The 26,861-nt window shown below is 34.4% G+C and overlaps 4 protein-coding genes across 12 annotated transcripts; 2 read left to right on the forward strand and 2 right to left on the reverse strand.

The window, feature by feature from the left end:
• Window positions 1-7,923, reverse strand: LOC123006746 (endophilin-A). 6 transcript variants are annotated; one of them, XM_044401472.1, is made up of 10 exons: window positions 7,668-7,923; window positions 5,583-5,671; window positions 3,430-3,562; window positions 2,959-3,376; window positions 2,570-2,673; window positions 2,419-2,522; window positions 2,145-2,371; window positions 1,698-1,772; window positions 1,481-1,596; window positions 1-1,434 (listed from the first exon to the last, which is right to left on the reverse strand). In XM_044401472.1, exons 3-10 carry the CDS (start codon window positions 3,541-3,543, stop codon window positions 1,315-1,317), a joined length of 1,278 nt encoding a protein of 425 aa, XP_044257407.1. In that variant the 5' UTR covers window positions 3,544-3,562; window positions 5,583-5,671; window positions 7,668-7,923; the 3' UTR covers window positions 1-1,314. The 6 variants fall into 6 exon arrangements, with proteins under 6 accessions (XP_044257407.1, XP_044257409.1, XP_044257412.1 ...); XM_044401474.1 differs by lacking the exon at window positions 5,583-5,671 and having other exon boundaries at window positions 2,570-2,655; window positions 7,668-7,861; XM_044401477.1 differs by lacking the exon at window positions 5,583-5,671 and having other exon boundaries at window positions 2,280-2,371; window positions 7,668-7,861.
• On the forward strand, window positions 7,769-8,525 carry LOC123006747 (protein KRTCAP2 homolog). The gene is made up of 4 exons (XM_044401478.1): window positions 7,769-7,924; window positions 7,974-8,192; window positions 8,239-8,305; window positions 8,352-8,525. Exons 1-4 carry the CDS (start codon window positions 7,921-7,923, stop codon window positions 8,467-8,469), a joined length of 408 nt encoding a protein of 135 aa, XP_044257413.1. The 5' UTR covers window positions 7,769-7,920; the 3' UTR covers window positions 8,470-8,525.
• LOC123006744 (kinesin-like protein KIF21A) lies at window positions 8,517-19,007 on the reverse strand. Of its 2 annotated transcripts, XM_044401467.1 has the most exons (7): window positions 18,711-19,007; window positions 18,334-18,614; window positions 13,184-13,637; window positions 10,892-13,129; window positions 10,699-10,844; window positions 8,834-9,005; window positions 8,517-8,778 (listed from the first exon to the last, which is right to left on the reverse strand). In XM_044401467.1, the coding sequence occupies exons 2-7, from the start codon at window positions 18,369-18,371 to the stop codon at window positions 8,599-8,601; spliced, it is 3,228 nt and encodes a 1,075-aa protein (XP_044257402.1). In that variant the 5' UTR covers window positions 18,372-18,614; window positions 18,711-19,007; the 3' UTR covers window positions 8,517-8,598. The 2 variants fall into 2 exon arrangements, with proteins under 2 accessions (XP_044257402.1, XP_044257400.1); XM_044401465.1 differs by having other exon boundaries at window positions 18,334-19,007.
• On the forward strand, window positions 18,820-26,678 carry LOC123006745 (peroxidase). Of its 3 annotated transcripts, none has more exons than XM_044401470.1 (6): window positions 18,820-19,014; window positions 19,806-19,968; window positions 20,017-21,284; window positions 22,122-22,426; window positions 22,472-22,686; window positions 26,211-26,678. In XM_044401470.1, exons 2-6 carry the CDS (start codon window positions 19,835-19,837, stop codon window positions 26,590-26,592), a joined length of 2,304 nt encoding a protein of 767 aa, XP_044257405.1. In that variant the 5' UTR covers window positions 18,820-19,014; window positions 19,806-19,834; the 3' UTR covers window positions 26,593-26,678. The 3 variants fall into 3 exon arrangements, with proteins under 3 accessions (XP_044257405.1, XP_044257403.1, XP_044257404.1); XM_044401468.1 differs by lacking the exon at window positions 18,820-19,014 and adding an exon at window positions 19,659-19,744; XM_044401469.1 differs by lacking the exon at window positions 18,820-19,014 and having other exon boundaries at window positions 19,699-19,968.
• The last annotated feature ends 183 nt before the right edge of the window (window positions 26,679-26,861 follow it).

Genomic DNA, 26,861 nt, shown 5'->3' on the forward strand with positions numbered 1-26,861 from the left:
TGAAAAAAACAATGACATTTATTTTTAGAAAATAGATAACAATTCGTTTTGTCTTAAATAATAATAAAAACATTTACCTGTATTGTATAAGTAAAGAAGAGATCAATTAGAGTGATGACTGAGGACAATTATTAGAGATTAACAAGATTTGAAAATTTGGATTAGAGGGTAAAAAATAACGGTTTGATCTAATAACAATGTTCTTAATTGGTTATACTTATATTAACTTTTATATCTAATGTATTGTCATGAACCAGATAAGTAAGTACATTTAAAACTATTTGTTATGCTCCGTATTAACCATCTATGAGTATTCAAAAGCAGAAACTTTAGTAAGTTTGAGTAGAGGCTTTTTTCGATTAATTAACAGAAAAAGTGACAGTCAAAACAGAGCACAACACACAGCCGAACAATATCTGGTATTAATTTTCACACAAATATAAGGAATACATCTATAGCATGTCAAATGACAACGTTAAACAATTGTAGTGATTCGGCCAAAACTTTATCAGTACTCAGCGAAAAATAAACGAAAATTAGTGCATTTTCTAAAAAGCGGCACCCAACAACAAACTGGTGGTTGTATATTATCCTTTGTTATAATTAATAAAGTTTCAGCAGAAATCTATCAATCTACATCAAAATTGTTCTTATTTTAAGACATTGAGTTTTCAATTTCATGCAATTAACATTTTGGCAAGTTGTGATTTGTGATAGGTAGAGGCGATAAAATCAACTCGGTTTTAAGTTTCAGGTTCAAAGCATATAGTTTTCTCTCAAAATTCAACTTTACCATAATTACATCTCTTATTTTTTATAAAATTTAGCCTCTGTAACTGTAACATTATAAGCTTTCACAATATAAACAATTATATAAACTAACTAGATTATTATTAAAATAACTAAGCTAAAAGCACTAAATATGTACAACTAAATTTAATCTTGTACGCAACGTTTTTCAACTAATTACAATTAAATGACTTTCAACTGCACGCACCAATCACACTCGCTCTATCTAAATAGTTAAAATATCATAAATAAAAATTTACAGTACGTTATATACAATGGAAATAAATCATTTGAGTAAAAGGAAGATTTAAATAAGTTTTCAGCTTTGCGCTAAGGTAAATGCCGCACGTTTGACTACTACTTCCTAATATGGCATCTCACTTTTCAGAGTGCAGTTGAATACACATGAAATAAATAAATACTTCAAGGCAAGTAACATAGTAAATGGCATGCAATATTTATTTACTAAACAAAGATACCAGGGGTTGTTGTTCAATTGAAGTATTATTTTATTTAACCCGTAACTCATGGTAATGGCACATCAACTTTCACATAATTTACTGGAAAGTAACCTGTACGCCCGTGGAGACTACCCTCGAACCAATTCTCGTCGATTTTATTTAACAGAGTGATCACATCGTTTTCCTGAATATCAAAACTTGAAAAAAAGTTGCAACATTTTTCACATTACCTTAAAACCCAATTCGCCGGGATTTTCAGGATCAAAATCGTACAGCGCTGTACAACAAGGCTGTCGGTTCATTGGTGTTCTCGCTGGTGATTTCATTGGGGACGGCAGTGGAGACGCTAGTAACAAAACACAATCGCGTTAGAAAAAATCTCAACGAATAATTCACCAAAAAACAAATGTGACCCAACAGAAAAGAAGCAACAGACAGAGAAGTTACCATTAGCTGAATGTTGTCCTGGAAGTAACTCAAGTTGATGTGGCTTGTGTTGTGGAGAAGACACTTGCGAAGAGCCTAACAACACATCTTTGTCAGAACAACAGCTCAAGCACTTTAGAAACATCGGTATTCGAGCAACAAGGGACATATCACCGAATCTAAGTAACCACAAAAAATAAATAAACGCATTGATGTGTCAATGGATATTTTCGTATGGAGTCATTGGCATTTGGCCAATCATTACGTTTCTACGCTTCATTTTTTACACCAAAGCACAACAAACACCGAAACACAACTTGCAATTGCTGAAATGAATCATGATTCGAAAACCGACAATGACATGTGTAAAGTGTCAGGAGAGGACGGGAGAGAAACCAACAAAACCAGTAAAGAAAAACAATTGGGTCACAAATCTTAAAATAATTAAACTAAACAAACAAAAAATACCTTGGGGGAAGCTCCAAGGGTCGAATGGATCGGATTGTTTTATAGGAATGGTTTTGGGTGCGGGTCGTTTAAACTGGTGGCCACTATTTGTAAAATTGTGATGATTTGTGTTCATATTGTCGTGATGATGAATACCATTAACTCCATCTGATACGCCTTCTATGTGTAAGTCTGCGAGGGATTTCGGTACGAATTCGACTTTGGGACGATTTGCGGCCTCTTCTTTCCTAAAATTTTCATTATTATTAACACAATAACCAAAACTGTAACCTACTTTTCCAATAGGACTTCATTCAAGTGTTTAAGGATCTCCGTACACTGCACGTGGTACTCCAACAATCCTTCAGCAAAAGTGGCTAATTGTGAAATTTGTTCTACCTAAAACTCCGGTTTAGACAGTGTGTTTCACATTTTTGCCCACTTACATCATTTTCTAATAAATTGAACATTCCCATTTGAGCAAGATGCAGAGATTCTGCAAACTTATCTTCCGCAGTCTTAATCTCGTCATCTGAAATATTTTTTGCACCTGTCATTGGTAATACAGGCAAGGTGCGACAATTAATACCATGCGGATACTGTCAAAATAATAATTCAAATTAAAATTAAGCACTACAAAAACCAAAACCACTTCTGTTCTAAATTAAATCAAAAATCTAGCAAGTTCAGGGGGAGGAACATACCGCAGTGTCCCTGTGTTTTGACAGGGCTGGAATAGGGGCTAAGACCCAGACCCCCTTTAGTTGCTATAAACCATGCTTTTGATTATTACATGCCCCCTTATTTAGTAAAAAATCTCCCCTAAATGATTTACCTTTAGCTTGTCGTCTTCGTTTACAGTCGAAATCCAATCGACGCCCTTGTAATTTTTTCCTGTGATGCATAACTTCCTTAAGGTCCTTTGTTTGTAAATGGTGGAGTGGTTCAAGGAAATTTTGTTTAATATTATCATCAAGAGAGTATTTAACATCGGCCATTTGTTTAAGTGATTCCCCCATTTCGACTAGAGCATTCCCGAACATACTATCATCCCCTAATTTGCGTCCATAGGTCAACATGCAGTCTCCTAAGACACCCTCGGGCTGGGGGTAGGTGTTTGATTTCGCTTGTCCACTCAATTTACTAATACCCTTAACAGCGGCCATTTTCGCGCGCGCTGTTGGATTCGGTTGCAAAAATTCTTTTGTTTTTATTTGTAATTCTTCGACTAATTCATACGTGACGTCCGTTTTCTATTCAATCAAAACCAATCAAATATTGACACGTGATTGATTCTCACACTTACCCTTTCCATATCCATAAAGTCCAAATCCAGTTTAGTGCCTTCAGCACCACCCATCTTCTCCGTGACATACTGATTGCACTTATTTATCTGTTTCTTAAGTCCAGCAAACGCCATTTTTACTCAATTCGTCCACCTGCGTCAAAATTCAATTACAACTCTGTGTAGGTTGCTTGACCTACTCCTAATTTAATTACTTAACGCAATAATAAACCCCTTTACTGAGAATTTATACACGCCTGGTTATCAAAATTTAACACACAATATCGCATTACTGATAACAGAACTTGTTTTGCATCAATTTTGTTTAAGTTGTTTAAGTAAATACAAATGACAAGTCCTTCCATCAAGCTAGCGTAGAATAATCCGCGATAAATGTCAAATTCTTTTTTGCAATAAATTTTGACACAAAACCGTCGCAAACACCAAAAACATCTCGAAGAATATTTTGAACGGTTTCGAACCCGCTTAGAACAGAATTTTAATTTTTATAAAATATTTTTTGACATCTAACATACGGACTGTCATGCGACATACGTCCACGAAACGGGTTTTTTCTATATACATTTTATTAATGACATTTGACAAAACAGATCAAATTGCATCAGTTTCGGTGAAATACGTTAAATCTACATCAATTTCTCACTTATAATTACACGAGGGCTTTTTTATTTTAATGAGAATTTTGTTTTCTGGCAATTTAACGAAAAAAACTGCTTCTGAATAAATTACGAGTCCGTACGACGAGTAATTTTTTCTGGCAGTTTTTTGAGTTGAAATCCTAAAGGAAACAAAACTCGAATTAAAAATGTCAAGTTTTCTTCGTAAAAAAAAAGCTTGAGTGTAATTCGGAGACAATTTAATGAATACGTAAATCACTAAATTAACAAATAAGGTGAAAATTAGTTTATTTAATTTAATGAAAAGTACAATTATTAAAAATACAATTCAGAAGTTTCAAAAGTTAGGTTCCGTTTTGTCGCTGTCATAGTGACAAAAACACCGCGGCTTATGAGATTTTTAGTGTATTTAAATTGTCACTAAAAAACAATTAGTGATGCGTAAAATGTTGCCAAAAACAGTGTTAAAATCATTTTTTCTATTTTGCGTCTAAAAGAAAGCTTATTTCGATTCCAAAACCGATGCTTTAATTTGGGCTGAAATAGACTAGTACAATTTACTTTCTAAAAGTTGGTAATGGTGATTTTCGGCTTTTAGAGCGATTGTGTGCCTAAAACATTTGCAATATTCATTGTTAATCCAACAAAATTTTGAAAAATACTTGAGACTTGACACAAAAATCGAACTTTCAAACTTTGTGACATTTATTACAAACCACAACCTTATTGGAGCAAAAGTTCCTAAATTTTGAAAAATTGACTCTTCTGTTAAAAAAGTACGTAAAAGAAGCAAAATAGAAAAAATAGCATAAACCTGAACTCGTTCCACAAAACTTGCCTTACGAAGCGCGTTTCTGACAGGGACATTTTCTGACGTAATTTTTAAATAACCCCCACGCACCCCCAACTTTACAATTTTAAATGGCACTACCCAAATAAAAGCTATTTTAGCAGGGTTTTCAAAACTTTTTACCAAAATTGAATCAGACCATCCATTTATGAGATAACAAGGTGTTCTAATAAAAACAAACCATCTTGGAAATTTGCAAAAAAAACCGAAACAGGTTAATTTTGTTTTTTAAAGGAACATTTTTTAATTTTAAAAGCACCTTCACTAACCCTTTAACCTTTATGCTAATAGAGCACCAACCACTACTGATACAAAAAATGAAAACACTTTAAATTTTTTTTCCAAAATGAAATGATTTTTATACATTCATAAAATATCGGCAAAAAAACTAATCTTTCAACAGAAAATGTCTTTTTTAAAAACAAAATTAACCTGTTCCGGTTTTTTTTTTGCAAATTCTGTCTGGTTCGTTTTTATTAGAACACCTTGTATCTCATGAATGGATGGTCTGATTCAATTTTGGTAAAAAGTTTTGAAAAGCTTGTTAAAATAGCTTTCATTTGATGTGCTACAAGTAAAGTAGTGCCATTTAAATTTTTAAAGTTGGGGTAAGTGGGGGTTAGAGGGTTACTGGAGGTGATTTAAAAATTACGTCAAAAAATGTCCCCCTCGGAGACAAAACCGACCTGTTTCGGCGTTTTTGCAAAGTCCTTTTAGTTTCTGAGATATTCTGGGTGGCTCGTTTTCATTGTACTATTGTGTAACTGAAAAAGCACTGAAATAAAAAAAAAATCTTTATTTTAAAATCGCCATGACAACGTAATTGCTGACTAACAGCATTATTTCCACGTGGAGAAAACTGAATTAACTGAAATGTGTTTAGAATAATTTTTATCAAATCTCTTGATCGGAATTGGAAAAAGAAAAGAAAGGTTTCAAATTAGCATCGACTTGTTCCATTAATGATTTACCAAGGAATAGCACATTAAATTTGAGCGCACGAAGAAAGACGCTATAAATATATAAATTGCCCCATTATTCCTTTCCTTACATTTTCTTGAAAAAAAAGGGAGTCAAAATTAAACAATTTAATCATTGTACAAATTTACTTGTTACATAATTTTTGATGCAAGCCACGTGATACGAAAATAACCGTACAGCGGGAGAAAAAGTGAATTAAAGAACGACATTTTCTGCATTCCCTTCATTCGTTTGACCTAATTTTCTTCACCTTGACACATTTTCACACAAATATAATAAATTGGAAAAAAGTAAATATTGTAGGAAAAATATTTGGTAATTTAGCTCAAGTTTAGGGTGTTTAAAATAAATAAAACTTTGTGTATAGTTGTGTTTATTGAATCGTGGAATAGAAAGAAAACAATACAGTAATGACGGGTCATTGTGGTGTTAGGGGTGCAATACATACCGGAGAAATAATAAAATATTGTCAATCCGGTAAAACGCACAATCGTCCAAAATCACGAAATAATTTCACTGATTTGAAATAAAATTCATCCGCCAACTCCGGACTAATACAAAGTATCGACTCCGGGCATTGAATAGATAGCGCGCACAAATTCTGCGCACATATCGATAATACATACGGTATAAGACAACACCGACGCATTGGGGTAAAAGAAAAAAATGATTGAAAAGCGCGAAAAACGAACTCTGTCATTTGAGTTTAAAAATTTTACATTTTAATATCGCAATGCGTGGGAGTCGATGTGATACTCCCACAAAGATCGGTTTGGTGCAACGATCGACAAAACGGCAAAGGCCACACCACTGATATGGAAACACTGGAAATCGCCTACGGACGCCCACGCGAATTTCCCAGATTTAAGGAGAAAAAATCCGAGTTTTGATCAATTCACGAATTTGGCTTCTTGGGACGCAAATAATTCACGTTCAGCTCTACGACTTCAGCAATTTATTAAATTATTTGACAATTGCGTCAACTGAGCAATGCAACAAGCTGATATTAATTAACGGGAGAACGAGAAGAGGCAGAATTTTTAATTAAATCGGCGAGTTCATTTCAAAACGGAAGTACATTACTCGAGAGAAATAAACACATTTAAGGGAAAAGAAGATGTTGGCCCAATTCCATTGAACTTGAGAAGCATTATAAATGTCAGTAAACATTATCAAATTTGATCAAATTACAAATAAAACAAGCCGGTTGAAGGGAAAAAATGAAAAGACGCATTTGACTGAAGTAATCCCGAACTTAATTTGTCAACGAGGGTTGATGTGGTAATTCACCCACTTCCTGACAATCGCCGCGAAGGGCGGAAACGTATCAATTGTCAATTGACAATTTCAAATCGCGCCACTTTTGGAGGGAAATTACCAGTGATAAGATTCCCACCGGTGATAATGCGATATTTACGCCTTAGTGACTTAATGAAAGTAAACCACTTTCTAAGTATAATTAATAATTCAAAAACAATTGCATAAGTGAGGCAATCTTTGTTGTCTATGTAATTGGACATAAAGTTTATATTAAGCAAACAAACATTTCCCTGGCATTTATTTATTGTAATTATGCCATACATCAAGGTGAAATAAATAAATCAAGACCGTACTAGTTGGTGCAATTTGAAGACCAAAACCGTCACCAAACAATCACAATTTTATATAATAATGACATTTCATTTTTTAAATTAATCCAGTTAACTGTTTAAACAAAAGAACGTTAAAAACATGTGTCTGTGACCCACACGAAGGCAATCAAACAATTAAAACCCCAAAAACTCACTTACCCGAAATAATTTTTTCTTGTTGATTTTCACGATTTTAATGTTGGTAAATAAACGGATATTTGGCAACGATTAAAAAACACCTGCAAACTGTCTAACGATTGCAATTTTACTGAATGAATGAATGAGCCGATTCTCAGCTGTCACATCACAAATTACAGGAATCTTTCTTTTGACACTTTGAAATTGTTGATACGCTAACCACTTCCACCACGTTGACAGTTTTATAACCAAAAAATTATTAATCATAATCAAAATGAGTAAGTTTTCAAAAACGTTAATTGTTTTTTGGTGACGTTAAAGTTTCAGCTGTAACAACCGGAATTTCTTTCGTCTTGGCTTCAATTAGTTCAGTTCTAGTCTTTTCCGGGATGCAAATGTACAAGCCTTGGCTTAGTTCGTCTCAGCTTCATACGCTTCTAGGGGGCTATCTGGGGTCGATTTTTTTTGTCTTGTCACTGACGGCTGTGGGAAATTTAGAAACTTGTGTTTTTGGCCGGTCTTTCCAGGTTAAGGTCTTCCCAGAAGGTAATTACTGTTAAAACAAAACTCGATTTTATTGGTTTATTTTTAGTACTGTTTTGTCTATTTTTGGCCTTGTTTACTTCTGCTACAGTACATAGAGTGTCTGCAACTTCATGGTATAAAATTTCTGCTTGATTCACACGAATAATCGATTTTTTCCAGTCTTTTAATCTCGCTTTGTGCCCTATTTTACATGAACAAACACTCCCAGAAAGTGCATGCAATCGCAGCCCCCTCAATCCCCGTCCAAACCGGCAAAAAGAAGAAGAACGTGTCATAGAATTAATCTAGGATCTTTTGTATTTTTTTTTCCAATAAAACACCAAATAAAAAACGGACTTGTATTTAACATTAGTGCAAACATAGCCATATAAAAATTCCATGTAAATCGTTTAAAATAAATAATTAATCATAAAAATAGTAACAACATTAGGATTATTAAAACCACTATAAGTACTATCAGTACTGTGACGTTATTTGTAAAAAAGCTATGATGGTTTATACAACGCCAATCGATAATGTTGGTCTCGACGGGGCTATTCCCCTCGCTTCGTGTAATGCGCAATTGGTGGACAATCATAAATTCAACCTGTAATTAAAACACCACATCAAATTACGTTAAAACAGAAAATGGTTTATACTAACTTAAGACTCCCGGGGACACTCGGGACGCGCTCCAATGAATTTGCCACTTGTAAACTGTAGGGCCCCAACGACTGGCTCATATTCATCGAGTTTTGCGAGCCGTAGAGCAAATCATCGGGTAAGGCCGTGCGTCGCCTGATTTTGTGCGAGGGGGCTTCAGGAACCAATAAACTAAACAAGTTGAGTTTGTCATTGCATATCATAATAGAGGGTGTGTTAGAAACCCAGAGAAAAATTTCAAGTAAAATAAAATACCAGGAACATGGATTTTTTTTATCCATCTGTCAAAAAAATTTGACATTTATTTTTTGACATTTGACATTTTTTTACTCTATTTCCATATGTAAACAAAAATTTTGACAATAAAAACCACAAATAACATTAAAGAGTTACAATTTCTTTGTTTATCTATCACGTGATAGCTCCAACTCTCTCAACCCATGTAAAAATTAATTTAACTTACTCTCTCGCAGTAGCAATTTTGGTCATGCTAAAAGTGAAAAACTGCAAAATGCGGAGACTAAGCAAAGATAGAAAACGAAAATTTAATCAAAAAATTGTAATAAAGGCAAATCTGAGTTACCAATTTCGAAACATTTTTGAATGAAACTAAAGTCTGAAGTGATTGGTTTCTCCATGGCCGACCTTAAACGGACCAATCATATCGTTGCACTAATTTTTGAATGAATCCAAAAATCTAAAGTGATTAGTTTTTACATTAAAATGATGGCCGACCTTCAACTGCCCAATCAGAATGCTTACAAATTTTACAACAATCTTTACGTTAATTTCGAGGTTAAAATAGCTTGCAAGAAAAATTGGGGTATTTTTTCTAATAGACCTTGAAATAAAAACTTTTACTTACCTTCTTTAAAACTTAAAAAAAAAATTATGAATTAAGATCTTGAAACAAAAATAAAAACAAAATTAAATAAAATCTTTAGTAGTTTTTCCTGATCAAGCGATATGCAAATGGACAGAAATTAAAGTGAATTGAAAAAATTGCTTGAAGATTAAGGGTTTAAACTTTCTTCAACAGTAGAGAACTTAAGAAATTATGTTCTGAGAAGCAACTTCAAATAGTTCAAATACATATATTACGAGAAAAAAATCTTGAAACAATAAACAAAAATTCTAGATACGAGTCTTCTTTAAACCCTATTTCATCAAGTTTTAATAGAATATTACAAAAAAATTAAAAAACACGATTATAAAAACAGTTGAATTTCTAAATATTGAAAAAATGTGTGAATTTGAAACTAAAATTTTAAAGTTTTGGTTGAAATTATACTAGCAATACGTGTTTTTATAAATTATTTAAATTACTAAATTGTAAAAGATACATTGTTGAATAAAATATACTAATTTGTCATTAATTAATTTATATGTTATGTAATAGATAAAACAGTGTGATTGAAATAGTACTTTTAGTTTAGGCAACCAGTATTACAACATTTTTTTTTTAATAAAAGCGTAATTCAGTACACTGTAAAAAGTATGTTGAAACAAAACGACAATTTATTATATATTCATTCAATTGTTGCGTTTTATGCATTGTTTTGAGTCTTTAGCACCTATAGAAATGTAAAAAACGTTAAATGGATCAATTTTAGAGTAAAAATTTTTTGGATTTTTGTTGAGATTTTGGTCGATTTTTGGCACCCGGAGCGGTCTATTGCCAATAATTCCGGACTTATTGGTAAAAACCTCTTATATTTGGTACCGTTGGAAAGATAATTTAATTTTCTAACATATACAATAAAGATTAGTGTTCTACGATAAATAGTTATTGAGAAAATTTCAAAAATATGGTATTTTATCTTACTTGAAATTTTTCTGTGGGGGCAAGTTCTGTTATACTTACGGCGAGGCTGATCTTGAAGATGCATTCGAGCTGGTGTCATTCGCATTACTTGAAACACTCGTTGTTAATTCTTTCGAAAATATGGGGATCTCGTTGTGGAGCAAATGGTCCAACAACTGGCCTTTCACTTGTGTTTCTTGCGTCAACTGTAATTCAATTAATTGTGTTTGTCAATTAAATAAGAGTTAATTACCTCAGTTAGTGTCGCTTCGCTTTCTTTTAATTTAGCGTCGCGTTGAGCCACAGCGTGGCTTTGACTCAAAGTCATATTGAATAGCTTCTGGATCAGGTATTTGGCTTCTTCTATATCACAAACTGAGTCGATGATGGTTTGAAAGTGGGCACTTTCGTTGGTATCTTGAGACTCTTCAATTTCCATAACGTTACGTTGGGTCTCACTAATCGTTTCTTGAACATAGTTAATATTTTCCTTGATGTCTTCAATATAACTGTCTAATTGAGTCACATCTTGGTTTTTTTGCACGGCTTGTTGGCGTCTCTCTTCCAAAACTTCGAGTTCCTTCCCTAAGGCTTCCCTTTTTTCGAGAAAATACTCCATTCGAACTTCCTGTTCTACAAGGCCTCGCCGACTCAACGCGATATTATTAATAGATTTCTCCACTCTCAGCCATTTCTGTTTAGCTGTTCTTTCCGAAAAACCAGCACGGAGCCGTCCCGCAGCCCTCGTACTCAAATGTCCCTTTTGATTCTTCCGCAAAACTGAGACTTCCTCTTGTTTGCGTTTCAAAACCTTGTCTTTGAGCCTCCGCTCAGCTTCCATTGTTTTAATCATATTGGCGTTTTTGCGCGTCTCTTTCCTCAACTGTGCAATCTCACGCATTCGTCTCAATTCCGATTCTTTGTGTTTCTGTGACTCCTCCTTCATCTTATTAATGAGTTTCACTTTAGTGCGTTTCATTTCAAGAAGTTCGTTTTTGTACGATTTGAGTTGGTTTTCGTGTTGGCTTTGGTTGCGCAAAAGTCGGGCATGTTCCTTCTGGGCAGCTTGGAGTTTCTTAAGTTCTTTCTGCATGTCGGAGAGTTTTTTCGTGTATTCATCTTTGATTTTCTTGATTTTGTCAGACGGCTCACGTGCGCTATACGTGTGCAAAATCTTGTCCCTCTCCTCTTGGGTGTCTTTAATTCGGGTTTGGAGTTGCATGAGTTTGTCTTCGTAATGTTGCCGCATTGTTTGCATCCTCCGATGTGACAACTCCAACTCATCGATCAATTTTTGTTTCATATCAATGTCATTCGTAAGTGTGATAAGTTCGTCTTTGAGTTGGGTGTGATCCTCCTTTTCGCTCCCGCTGTCAAACTCGTCGCTTTCCGCCTCGCTGTCGAGTTGTTTCTCCAGGAGGTTTTTCTCCCGTTCGAGCTCCTTCTTCGCCTCCTCAATCAAGGTTATATTTTCGTCGAGTTGTGCCAAAGTTGCGCTATGTTGTTGGGCGTTTTGCAACCGATTGAGTTGTTTGCGTAGTTGTTCGCACATGTTGGTCGACTCCATGAGTTTCACTCTGAGTTCTTCGATTTCTTTGAGGTAGGATTGGACCATGCAAGCGACGTCGTTGTCGCTACTACCGCCGATCCAAGCCCCGGTGGCTTTCTCGGCAAGGAGGTTTGTGTTTTTGAGGTTGAGAGAGTCGATGGTGTCTTGCATGGCTTTGACACGAGTCCGGAGATTGTTGACTTCGGTTTGGAGCATGTTGTTCTCGTAGAACATGTCGTTGACCATTTCAGTGCCGTCTTGACCGACTAGACGTTTCCCTTGTTTGTATTCGACTAGTTCTAGTTGGAGTTGGGCGATTTGTTGCTTGAGTTGGGATATTGTTTTTGATGTTTTGTCTTGATTCACGAAGACTTTGTTTTTGATATTGCGTGCCCTATTGGCGTATTTTAGTGTGTTTAAAGTTTCCATGAAGTCCCGATCACTGGGACTTACACAGGCTATCATCACAGTTTGACTATTACCACCAAGACTGTCTTGTAAAAGACGAGTTAGTTTTGAATCTCGGTAAGGGATATGTAGTGCCCGTTTCGATTTATCTCCTAATGCTGATATAACATTTCCTAAAGCTAATAGACCACAGTTTATTGATATTCCTTCTTTAGCTCTTTCACCCGTTGCACCAGTTCGTTTCAAACGTTCAGAACCGGCGAGATCGACAAAGTGAAATTTTGCAGTAAGCGTTTCAAATTCGTTTGTATCACTATCTTTTAAAGGCACGATTCGTTGTTGTTTTATATGTAAAGTGAAAATTGCATGTGATCGAGACGACTGGGTGTTCATTTGGGTGCTAGCTGTAGTCCGCGATAGAGCCCCCAGTCTTAAACACTGTAACGTTTCTTCAGCCGAAATTACATTTTTTTGTGTAATGCCCTTTATTTGAATACCACCGTACGAGTCTTCATGGATTTTGTAAACAGTATCCTGGAAATAATTTTTGATTTTTTACTACTGTCGTGGTTATTTCGAGTGACTTACTTTACCACTTGACGGGTTAAACAGATCGATAACTTCCTCATTATACAACTCCATAAATTGTGTCGTTACTTTAAATTCGGGTGGGATTTCGCCGTTTTCTTGAGCTTCATTAATCCGACTTTGGATACCATCGAAAAGATGATGGATAGCTCGAGGGATGATACCAACTTGTTCTGGTAATAACTCAACATCGAATCCCGATCCCATAGTGTAAGTTTTACCAGAACCCGTTTGACCATAAGCTAAGACTGTTGCGTTGTAACCTTCCAAGGAGGAATCAACCAATCCAGCAACACACGTTTCATAAACCCTCTCTTGACTAGTCTCCATGTCGAAAACATAATTGTACGAAAAAGTCTTATCATTCCCGAGAGTCACTTGGGGCTCCCCTGGCTGCACAAAAGTGCAAATCTGACACATGTCTATCACCTCTCTTGGTGTTTGCGGCCGAATCCTGAAAAATCGTGACAATGGCCAGTATTAATTACTAGTTTTTATTGACAATGACAATTCGTAATTTTTTAAACTTGACCCAATGACGTTTTATCCACTTTTTTGAGTCTTTAACACCTCTAGACATGTCAAAAACGTTAAATGGATCAATTTTAAAGTTGATTTTTTTTGTCGAGATTTTGTTCGATTTTTGGCACCCGGAACGGTTTATCGCCAAAAACTCCGGACTTATTGGTGATAACCTCTTATGTTTGGTACCGTTAGAAAGAAAATTTAATTTTCTATCATATACAAAAAAGATCAATGCTCTAAGATCGAGAAAATTCTGATGAAGTCAAAAATATCAAAAATATAAATCCGCTTATAACTTCAAAACTACCACGAATTTTGCAGTTTTCTTGACGCCAATCGATTCCCCGGAACATTTTACATATGCCTAGGTCAAAATATTATATCGATGAGATACAGTTTTTTGCAATTTACAAAATAAAAAAAAGTAAACATTTGTTAACACCCATTTTCTGATTTTTTGGTCAGAACGCTTCTAAAAAATTCGTAATTTTTAAAACTTGACCCAATAACGTTTTATGCAATTTTTCAAGTCCTTAGGACCTCTAGAAATGCAAAATCCGTTATATGAATCAGTTGAAGTTACAATTTTTTTTTGATTTTTGTCGAGATTTTGCTCAATTTTTGGCACCCGGAGCGGTCTATTGCCAATAACTCCGGACTTATTGGAGATAACCTCTTATGTTTAGTACCATTGGAAAGAAAATGTAATTTTCTATTATATACAAAAAAGATCAGTGTTCTACGATAAATAGTTATCGAGAAAATTTGTGATAAATTTAAAAATTTCAAAAATATAAATTCGACTATAACTTCAAAACTACTACGAATTTTGCAGTTTTCTGGACTCCAATCGATTCCCCAGAACATTTTACATAAGTTTAAGTCAAAATATTATATCATTAAGATACAGTTTTGGCAATTAACAAAATAAAAAAAGAAAACATTTGTTGACACCCCCATTAAAAAATAGTGTTTTTGAACATGTCTCAGATTCGATTTAAATCTGCCTTATCCGATAGATCTCCTCTAGTTTCGCTCTAAGTCTTATAGTTTGCCCATAATCGTCGTTCAAAAAGTAAAAATTTTCAAAATTGTCAAACTTTAAATGCATTTTTTACGAAACTATAAGACTTAGAGCAAAAAGCTAAAAACCATTAAAATCTACTTTAAATTATCTATGTAATGGCGCAAACTGGAAGTCGCTCCGGGTTATGGTTCCGGGTTCAGAGCCATTTTCATACAAATGTCATATCTCAAAAACTATGAGCCCTAGATCAAAACGGTTTGTAGAAGCGTATACTTCGGTTAATTTTACATACAGTACTAGTTTTTCATAAGAATCAAAAAAAAATAATATTTTGGTCAGAATCGGATATAGTGCTTATACTTATACAGGATGGTCCAAAGCCTGGAAACGATGTTATTCTGGCGAAACTATCAAATTTTTTGGCAAATAAATTTATAGGTGTGCAATGGCTATAAAAATGCTCTTCAAAAAAATTTTTGAATATTAATTATTTGTTTATACTTACGAGATAAACATAGTAACTTTTTTTTTAATAGAAACCTACAATTTTTTTTAGACAAGAATTGTTGCTGTGCAATTTTTTTTTTGTAAACCTCTCACTTTTTTCTTAAAAAATGTTTGACTTACAAGAATTAAAGAATTTGTGCCTTCTATACGGATGACGTGTTTTTTCACAGTGATATGAGTATGTTGTGAACGAACCACACTTTTTAACACGCCCGGCGAGGTGGTTTAACGCCAAAATCAAAAAAAAAAACAATTTAAGTTTAATAAAGTAGTGTTTGACTATTAAGTCGTTATGAATACAATTTTGTTTTTTTGTTTTTGTTCCATGGCGGTCTTTATTTATTTTCCAAATTCTTTAATTTAGAAAATAACCATAGAAGAAAATGTGAGAGAATAAAATTGACCGAGGTTTTTGAAATTACACGGACCTAAGATTTTGACTGCAATCAACTGTTTAACTAGAAAAATAATAGAAAAAGCACCATTTTGGATAAGTAAATGTGATCCAAAATGCTGAAGAATAAAATTGCTACAAGCAAGGACTTTTACTTTAAAAATGCTGATGCTAAGTAGCAGTTGCTTGTTTTATTTGCTTATTTTTATGAATATCACCCATTGAGATGCGACCTCACTCCAAGGTCGAAGAGTGTTGGCTTAAAAAAATTAAGGTGTTATCAAACAAATATTACAAAATTTCGATCAATAATCCCACATTAACAAAAATATTGATTCAACTAGTTCAAGGTTGCCATTGCAGAAAATAGCCTTCATTGGTGTTCAATGCATAAATATCATTCTTTGTGTAAGGTAATTAATAATTAGGTAACGTAACAAGAAGGCTAAACATAGCGCATTTATTTTTAAATGTTAGATGCGGGCAGTGGCGTCTCGTGAAAAAGGGCAATTTTTTCGGATCAATAAATGCAAATGAATGTGTGGCGACAAAAATTCAAGTTCTGTGAATAATCAAATTAGGCGGCGTGAAGCAAACACTTGATGGCTAAATATTATTTGAGATAACATTACGTAATCCGCGGTTTTAAATATTTGTCGAATAATTGAGGTGTGATAAACATTTTTCAAATTGGATTTTTTCCACCAAGTGGTGAAAGGTTCAATGACTCGACTAGATCAGTTCAATATTTCCTTATATGATTTTTTAATGAAGCGTCGGTTCTATCTTTACCTATGACGAGAACCATCAATTTATTATGACAAATAATGGTAAATACCATTGACGTATTAGGAATCCGGTATAATAATTGTCGCATTGTCATAAATTGCGTTGGTTGCGTTTTACGTGACTTTGTGCCACTCCGAGTGGAAAGAAATAAGACACCGTCAAGGGGGTCGCAGAGCTCCACTGACTCGTCATGCACATGTGCATTTTTAATATAATTAAAACCCAATCAGAGCCGTTCCATTTTTCAAAACCCACACTTTTTACGTAGAAACGAGTTACACCAACGCTGAACCTTCACAAATTTTGACAAGTTTTAGTGTCGTCGTCGTTGTTGCTTGACGCAATTATCGATTCAGACACCCTCCGGCATGCAATTATTGGGTGCCCCTCGTAATTATTTTCAAGGTGGAAACAATTAACACCATCTGTTTATTTGCAATATGAGATAATCCAATCGATGTGTTTAATTTGATGCAACGGAAGGGTGAATAAAGGGGAATATCCTGTTTCCGTTTCACGGCTAATATTTAACAATTATAAAGATCAAACGGAACGACAAGTTAATAGTTAAGTTTATGCTAATTTTTGGCATTTCGTAAGCCGTTCCGCTGTGTTATTTTGGGCCGTTGCCCTTTCATGCTATTAAAATTATCAACAAAAAAACAAACTTGCGTTATTCCACTACTGAAACAAAAGTAGCGCAATTTAAATTAAAGAAAACTGCATTTATCGATTCCTATTTACCATAAGTGTCATGTCATTTCATTGACAGCTGTCACATCTGTGTTGTGCTAAATGTACAAATTTAGTTTTAACCTCGAGGTTTATTGTTTGAGAATTAGTTACCTCTATACTATTTTATTATTTATTTAATTTATTTAACAATGCAAATTTTGACCTGCCCTCTTCCGGATACTAGACAAAGCTTTTTTTACATAAGAAATCCACAAAATTTTTACGGGAATACGTTTCAGATGAGGCGTGTATAAACCGAGACTTTTTTTCGACATGGAACTTCTATTTTCTCGCCAAAACGATAACATTCAGGAATTTCGTCAAATTCTAGTTTAATCGTTTATCCAAAAGACGCATTTGATAGTGAAATCGGTATCTTGTACCCTAAAAAAGGCCTCTTAAATACAGTTTCAGAACTCGCGCCCCATAGAAAAATGTCATGTAAAATACCAAGAACATATAAAAAATGTTTTAAAAAAATCGGAATTAAGGAGTTTAAATTTTGCACTTTGGCTCTATTTAATTCTGTTGGAAAAACAATTTTCCATGTTTTTTTGCTGCAGACTAATAGCAGAGGAAACAAGAAAGATGTGTGGCTGTACTAAATAATTATGAAAAAACATATACAACATTAACCAGACATAAAAAAATGTCAAATGTCATAAAATAAAAATTTTTAAACATTTTTTCCATGTTCCTGGTATCTTATCTTATTTGGAATTTTTTTCTTTTTCTGTAATTCTGCAATTATCAATCCCAAAATGTCAATTTTTCTATTATTGTGTAAAAAGGTTGTCCAAGGTCAATAGGGTTGTGTAAAATAAACAATTCAACCGGAATTACACGTGTTTCAGGAAAGTCATCTTCGGTCACTTGTTATATAATAAGAAAAGTCTCGGTAAATTTATCCTTAAAAATCAGCCAGGTGGTCTTTGAGGCTTTGTAAATAGGTGCACATTGAATGATTGTGTTGACTTATTGCCGTGTAATTTATGTTTTATGCAAAGCAGCTATAGTTAAAGTCACGCAAAGCCTCAAACACCCCCGAAGCTAATTAGTGACTTTTGCCTCAGTGAGAGATAAATAGCAGGAAATAAGGTACTAATTTCACAGACATAAAGCTAAATTTGTCGATCTAAAGATAGTCAAGGCAAAAACAAAGAATTTTTTTACCTGACAGCCACCCGTACTGTGACATCGTCATCATCCATCGTGGGTGGAAATGAACTAAAAATCACAAGTGTCCCACACCTGGCACTAAAATCACATGGGGATCGGATTGATCGGAAAGTGAAAGTTGTTACTTCCGAGCCTACAACAACGTTCAACGGTGCGGTACACAAGAGTGGCAGGGATTAGAATAGAAGAGAAGAATAATATCGTGTCGCTCCTTTCCATCTCCACCAAGGTAAATCGCATGCTGCCGACGCAGGACACCGCAGGACGAGCATTACCTGAGGCAATTTGAAAAAAACACAACTCACATCACACAAAACTTCAACTCATATCCCCAATTTATTATAGTATAGTATACAATTCAAAAATAGTACCAAAACGCATCCCTTAGTGACTAGACCAGACCGAACCCAAAAACCCTATAGTGTGATATATCATTGTTTCACTGACTAAATTTTAGTCTAGTGAGATATAGTTTAAGGTAACAAAGATACGCGTTTATCACACTATCGTAATCTAGTTCGTGGTTTATTTAAACTAAAAAACCAATCGATACACATCCAATGGTTTAGCCGTAGTGGAAACAACTGGAACTTCCAGTTCGTTCAGTATCGTCGCTTTTCGGCGGCAAAACAGGTGCTCAAAGAGACTATTCTATATGGAAAGAGCGGAAAGCAGGTACACAACAATGATCCCAATCAGAAACCTTTGTTTTCGTGATCTAATTGATAAGAAATGACAAAGTTCACTATACACGTACACGGTTCACAAATAACCGTGTTTCTGATTTTAACGAGTAAACTCACCCAAACTCGTAAAAAACATGCCAATTAACTAAATAAATAAAATAATTACGTATGTAACTGATGCAACTCGTGAAGCTGGCGTGTATAATGTGTTGCCTACATCACACGAACAACTTTTTTATTTGATTTTTTCAAAAAGATTTAATTGTGTTGTTTGTTTTATTATTGGAGTAATTTCAAATGTTATTTATTTTTAAACTACACGTTTTCTTTAAATTTATGACGCGACTGAGGTCACGTTACAAATGAATGAAAACTGGGTTAAGGACTTTTCAAGAAAAATATAGTTTTTCACACAAATAACAATTCGTGTCAGGGAAATGTAACATTAATTTGGAGAAGAGTATTATGACTGTTTGTGACGTTTAATTAGACTAGACAAAGCTTTATGTTAGTTACAAATAAATAAAGCACTGTTGTACTTAATTAAATTAATTTATTCAAAAACAATTTCGTAGCATTGAGACTGACGCGTTATTCTAGATAAGAAAGATCCTAATGCTAACTTAAATAAGATACAATTCCAAAGCAGGTAAAGCCTATAGGGTTTCATCCACGTTTCATTGGTTTCAGTATCAAGTATCTGATTTTCTATTCCAATAGTTAGTGTGTTTACAAGTTTGCGTTGGTGTTGATCGTTTCAAAACGAAAAATTGTTTTTAGAATAACTTGAAGATTTTGTCTGAGTGAATATGTCACTCGCGACTGAAACGACAAGATTGCTATCAGAACAAACAAAACCACAATACGCATTTGATACAAGTCTAGCACGGGAACGTAAAAGACGAGTTAAACAATTCCAATGTTGTTTATGCGTTATTTTTGTGTAAGTTTTAACGTACTAGAGTCCCACTATTGATTCCGAATTTTTTAGTTCTTGTCTTGTGATAGGATTTTTGGTTGCAATCGTTTGGGGTATCAATATAACGGAGAATAATTTCAGAAATGTCACAAATAATAGTTTACCCTCACCCCCAGACACACTTGCGACGTTACTTGCAATTTCCTGGCCACTTCGTGACAAAACAATAAATACGACTTTTTGCAATAATCAGAGTGAGTGGAATCAGGCCCTTGAAGCGGGCCAAAGGGCCTTAAATACGAAAAATCAAATTGAAAAAAATGTGACACAAGCTGCGTTAAATAGTCCGAGTTATAAACACCAGAAGGTTTTTTTGTTTTCAAATAAAACTCAAGTTTTGGCCAATTTGGGGTACATACAAGAGTCAGCAAGAAGGTTTTTCCCTATCAATGGTAGCAAAATTTGTAATCGAGCTAAACCGTGTTTCGAATCGCAGAAATGTAGCGATTTTGCGAAATTTCGCACTTATAATGGCAGTTGTAACAATTTAGTGCACCCCAATTTCGGGGTTGCCTTTCAACCATTTCGGCGTGCCCTCCCCCCGGACTACGCCGATGGGATTAGCAGCCCCCGAGGTAATGGAACACTACCATCAGCCCGAATCGTCAGTTTGGAAGTCCATCGGGCATTTTACAAAAACGATGATAAATTCACTGTGATGTTGGCCGTTTTTGGACAATTTCTAGATCACGACATGACAGCGACAGCCCCCAATCGGGGACCCAACGTCTCGACTATTGCTTGCTGTGGCCAAAAAATCACCCATCCGGAGTGCTTCCCAGTCACCCTAGCCCCATTTGACCCCTTAACCGAATTCAACCTAACTTGTATGGAGTTTGTACGTTCGGCACCTGCAAAGACTTGTTGTTTGGGGCCCAGGGAACAAATGAATCAAGTGACTGCGTTTATTGACGGATCGGTCATTTACGGGGTTGAGGAAAAGACAGTTGGGGCACTCCGGACTATGACAGGGGGCGAACTCGAAATGTATAACCGAACTTTGCTACCGGTTTCGAAGGATTTAACCGATGGGTGTAACCGACTTGAAGAGAGTCGGAAAGGGAGATATTGTTTCTTAACCGGTGACGCAAGAGCCAACGAAAATTTGCACTTGACTAGTATGCACTTGATTTGGGCTCGACAACATAATTTAATTGCTAGAAATTTAGCCCTCTTGAACCCTGACTGGGACGATGAGAGGTTATTTCAAGAGAGTCGGAAAATAATAGGGGCGCAAATGCAACACATCGCTTATCGAGAATTTCTCCCGATTCTTTTGGGTACTGTATTTGGTGGTGCTGTTTTTTATTCACAATCACTAATGTAATATGCCGATTACTAACCTTTTAAGTCTTGGGAAACACTTCATTAATATGCAGGTTGGCCAACGTTACGATTACAAAAATACCAAGATTTTTTTTTCAAACTGACAAGTTACGCATAATATTTTGCTAAATTAGTATTCAGTTGCTTCTGTAGCAGTTTTTCTTACTTCTGTGAGAGTGCACGACTCCATTTCAACAATTTTAATATCAGATTCACACATTATTTCATTTTTTTTTTGACATTTCTGAAATGTCAAAATCAATTTGGATGGCCTACTACGTTTAGACCTTAACTTTGTTCAAATTTTTGACTAAAAATAATGAGATTGTGAATATAATAGTATACAAACCTCGGTGGTAATGGCATTACATTACCTCTTGTGCTTATCTATACAGAGTGCGCCAGAACTCGTGCCCTAGAGAAAAATAAGATAAGATATCAGAAACATGGAAAAAAATGTTACCTATAAAAATTTCGAAGTTATGAGAGTTTAAATTTTATTTATTTCTGTTGGAAAAATAATTTTTCAAGTTTTTTTTGCTACAGGTTATTAGAAGAGGAAACAAGGAAGCCGTATCTTAAATTTAATGTTATTTGGTATCATTAGATAGACTTTAAAAAATGTCAAATGTCAAATTTTTTTGACAGATTGGTTTTAAACATTTTTTTCTATGTTCGTGGTATCTTATTTTATTTGAAATTTTTCTCTGGGGCGCCAATACATGAGCACTTGGGATAATGCCATATTTACCAGCTCGTTTGTAATGTAGTATTTACTTGAGTTGTTTCAGGGCCGGATTTGATGTCAAAATCTGACTTGAACCCACGAACTTCCGGTTATTTCAGTAAATACAACCCAGACTACGATCCTTCTATAGCCAACAATTTTGCAACAGCAGCATTCCGGTTCGCCCACTCCATTATCCCGGGTTTAATGAAATTTTTGGCAAAAGACTCGACTAGTCCCGAGTTCGTTCAATTGCACAAAATGTTGTTTGATCCGTTTCGGTTGTACCAAGCCGGGGGGCTGGATGAGGCCTTGCGAGGCGCCATGGACACCCCTATCCAAGCCAATGACCCCTACTTCAGTAGCGAAGTAAATGACACTTTTGCGAAAATTTAAATTCAACAGTGGTTTTAGCTCAAAGACAAGCTGTTTGAGGACGATTCGAATGAAAAAGTTCGCTCGTATGGCTTGGATTTGGTCTCTTTGAATATACAACGAGGCCGCGACCATGGATTAGTTGGCTATAACAGCTGGCGAGAGCATTGTGGATTAAGGAGAGTCTCCACGTTTGAACAACTTCAGGGGGACTTTGACGATGATTCACTCAGAAACATTCAGGCTATCTATAGGTAACAATAATTCAATTAAAACATGCTGTAGGCGGGACCCGCCTTACTCAATTTCGAATGGAAACACTTATCGCGATTTCAATGCAATTCTTATCACCCATTTCACCCAGTCAAAGTACGAAAATATCGCATTTTTTGTACTCCGATTCAGGTCAAACCTGGCAGATTTTTGGCTAGTTCAGTGAAATTGTCTCCCACTTTGTCGGGAGATTTTTAGGACAGTCATTCTACTCAAAAAAATTAATAAATTTGACATAAACAGAATTAATAAAAAGTAAATATTTCTCTGTTAACAAAACATCCCGTGCTTTTATATAAGGTGAACAAAAAGTATGTAACCATTTGCCTTCACAAAATAATGATTAATAAAAATTTGACCGTGTTTGGAGAAGGAAATTATTTGTTTTTCAGGTATGCGATTTTTTTTCAAAATGACAACTTGAGAAATTTTTTTTCGATAAAAATAGAATAAAATGTAATTCTTAAATCATTTGAAAAAATTGAAAATTTTCAAGGACACAAAAACAATTTTTTTTTATTCTTTTGGTTCCATACTTTCTAGAACGGGTGTCTGCGGAAGATAAAATGTCAAATGTCCCAATGAGAAATGTCAAAATAATTTTTATGTAAATTGACAGGAAACCGTGCTGAGCGATTTATACCAGGTGAATAAAAAGTATGGAACCAAGCGTTTTTTTCGTAAACTAAGCACTTTACAAAAAAAATAATTAGTGTTGCGTAAAGTTCAATTAAAATGTGATTATCAAGGATGACATTTTTCGAAATTTCTTTTAGTTTTCGAGTTCTGGAAAAAAAAATTTTTTTTTAATGACAACCCATCATGGTAATTTTTTAATTAAAGATTATGATCTAAAAATGACCTCTAATTAAACAGAATTGTTTTCTAGTCAGTACTTTTTTTTTAATAAATTGTTAAAGTTGCGTTCCGAGCCCATCACGAAGATTTTCCGAACTTGAACGAGGGAGTCGTTTCATGACTTTGGTCTTTGGAGAGCCCGGTTTTTGGTGCAGGTGCTTTGGGGTGGTTCCGGATGGATCAAAAAATGTAAAAACAAATCATTTTCTTCTATTTTTAGTCCATTCGAAACCACCCCAAAGCACCTGCATAGAAATCAGCGCTCTCCCATGATGAAAAGCATGAAACAACCACTTCGGTTAAGTTCGGAAAATCTTCGTGATGAGCTCGGAACGCAACTTTAACAATTAATTAAAAAAAAAGTACTGGCTAATGGCTAAAAAACAATTTTATTTAATTAGAGGTCATTTTTAGATCATAATCTTTAATTAAAAAAATTACCCTGGTGGGTTGCCATTAAAAAAAAAATTTTTTTTACAGAACTCGAAAACTAAAAGAAATTTCGAAAAATGTTATTCTTGATAAATGGTCACATTTTAATTGTACTTTACGCTACACTAATTATTTTTTTCGTAAAGTGCTTAGTTTACGACAAAAAAACCGCTTGGTTCCATACTTTTTATCACCTGGTATGAGTAAACACCAACATCTATCCTAAATTTTGAGACGTTTGAGAAATTCAATTTGCTTAGATCATTTTTTAATTTTTATAAAATAATTTTTTGACATCTAGCTAACATACGAAATGCCATGCGACATACGTCCTCAATTAGTGCGCCAACTTGTTTGACCAAAACACATTTTTGGAAAATTCTAACATTTTTCCAAAATGAGTTTTGTGACATTTTCAAGGTAAACGAGTATAAAATTTGAAAGAAAAGTAAAAAACACCGTCAATACAAACAATAAATAAGCACCAAAATGTGCTCATGCAACAAGATTATTTAAATAAGGTTCAAAAATAATAGAGCAACATAAAAACAACATTTTTTTATTGTTAAAAAATAAGTTTCAATACATATAACAAAACAAACTAAAATTGAATAAATTATGCCTAAAAAGTTGTGAAAAGTTGCTTTTTCCTCAACAATTTTCATGTCAAAATTTTCAAAAACTCAAAAACCAAAAAAAAAATACTTTTTTGGTTCCATACTTTCTAGAACGTGTGTCTACGGAAGATAAAATGTCAAATGTCCCAATGACAAATGAGAAATGTCAAAATATTTTTTATGTATTGACAGGAAACCGTGGTGAACGATTTATATGAGTCTCATTTTATGAGGTTTTGAGACGTTTGATAAAGAAATCCAACCTGCTTAGATAATTTTTTAATTTTTATAAAATAATTTTTTGACATAACATGCGAAATGTCATGCGACATACGTTCTCAACTAGTGCGCCTACTTGATAGAAAGACTTTTTGACCAAAATAAATTTTTGGAAAATTCTCACATTTTTTCAAAGTGGTTTGACCCCTTGTAACATTTTCAAGGCGAACGAATATAAAATTTGAAAGAAAAGTAAAAAACACTCAACACAAACTATAAAAAGGCACCAAAATGTGCTCATGCAACAAGATTATTGAAATAAGATTAAAAAATAACAGAGCAGAATAAAAAACAACAAAAATCTTTTTTATTGTTAAAAAATAAGTTCCAATATAAAATTAAGCCTAAAAAGTGTCAAAAGTAGTAAAAATTTTATTTTTTCTCAACAAAGTAGTAAAAATTTTCAAGAACTCAAAAACCAAAAAAAATTATTCTTTTGGTTCCATAATTTCTGGAACGTGTGTCTGCGGAAGATAAAACGTCAAATGTCCCAATGACAAATGTCAAAATATTTTTATGTAAATTGACAGGAAACCGTGGTGAACAATTTATATGAGTAAACAGCAACATCTCATTTTAGGTTTTGAGACGTTTGATAGAAAATTTCAATTTGCTTAGATAATTTTTTATTTTTATAAAATATTTTTTTTACATCTAGCTAACATACGAAATGCCATGCGACATACGTCCTCAATTAGTGCGCCAACTTGTTTGACCAAAACACATTTTTGGAAAATTCTAACATNTTTGACCAAAACACATTTTTGGAAAATTCTAACATTTTTCCAAAATGAGTTTGACCCCTTCTGACATTTTCAAGGTGAACGAGTATAAAATTTGAAAGAAAAGTAAAAAACACTGTCAACACAAACAACAAAAGGCATTAAAATGTGCGAAAAAAGAAAAAAAACGAAAAAGAAAATTATTTAAATAAGGTCCAAATATAGGAGAGCAGCATAAAAAAGAACAAAAATCTTTTTTATCAAGTTCCGGCAAGCAAAAATTGATTACATTAAGCCTACAACATAGCAAAACGTAGTAAAAAGCGCTTTTTCCTCAATAATTTTCTTGTAAAAGTTGTCAAAATAACGTAAAATTAAAAACGAACATGTTTTTTACCGAGTGGTAAACCGCCGAAGAAATTAGGTAACTCATGAAGAAATCTGAGCAAATAATTGGAAAATGTGCATGCACAAATGGTTTTGTTGGCAAATTAAAGGAGATCAAATCAAAAAAGGTGTACAAAATTTAGTTTCAAAAAAAAAACATTAGCCTGTATAAAATCAACAATTTTAATAAAATATTTTTTTGTTTTGTAGAGACGTGGAGGATGTGGACTTGTACACGGGGGCCTTGAGCGAGAAGCCCCTCAATGGGAGTATTTTGGGCCCGATTCTGACTTGTTTGATCCACGACCAATTCGTGCGAGTCAAATATGGGGACAGATTTTGGTACGAAAACCCCAACTGGTTCACTCTTGAGCAACTCAACGAAATTCGTAAAACATCCCTTGCACGTATTATTTGCGACAATTCGGACGAAGTCACCGAAGTGCAGCCTTTAGTAATGGAGAAAATCCGAAATGACAATAAACTGGTCCCTTGTAGCGCCCTTCCTGACCCCCAATGGGGCCCGTGGAAAGACACCCTGCACCGCGTTCGCACTTCCGATGATACAGTTTCAGTGAAATCAGTTAATTGATAGTTTGCACAATAAATAAAGTGTGTTTTTTTGGGTGTTGCAAACGTCATAATCACAAGGCGACAAAAAAAGTCATGTCGTGACAACTTGACAAATTTTATATCATTTTGTTCGTCTCACTAAATGCAGGGTTTTTCTTAGATTATTTCGATTTTTTTTTTATTGTTAAAAAATAACACTGTTCGAAGAAAAGTTTGCCAATATTCAATTCCAAATTTTATATCATTCTAAAGGGCAAGGCCATCCCTTTAGAATGGTCTTTATTTGAA

This window comes from Tribolium madens, unplaced genomic scaffold, assembly GCF_015345945.1.
Source record: "Tribolium madens isolate multiple individuals breed KSU strain unplaced genomic scaffold, Tmad_KSU_1.1 Scaffold_2;HRSCAF=44;Tcas5.2_LGX, whole genome shotgun sequence".
Classification (NCBI taxonomy): domain Eukaryota; kingdom Metazoa; phylum Arthropoda; class Insecta; order Coleoptera; family Tenebrionidae; genus Tribolium; species Tribolium madens.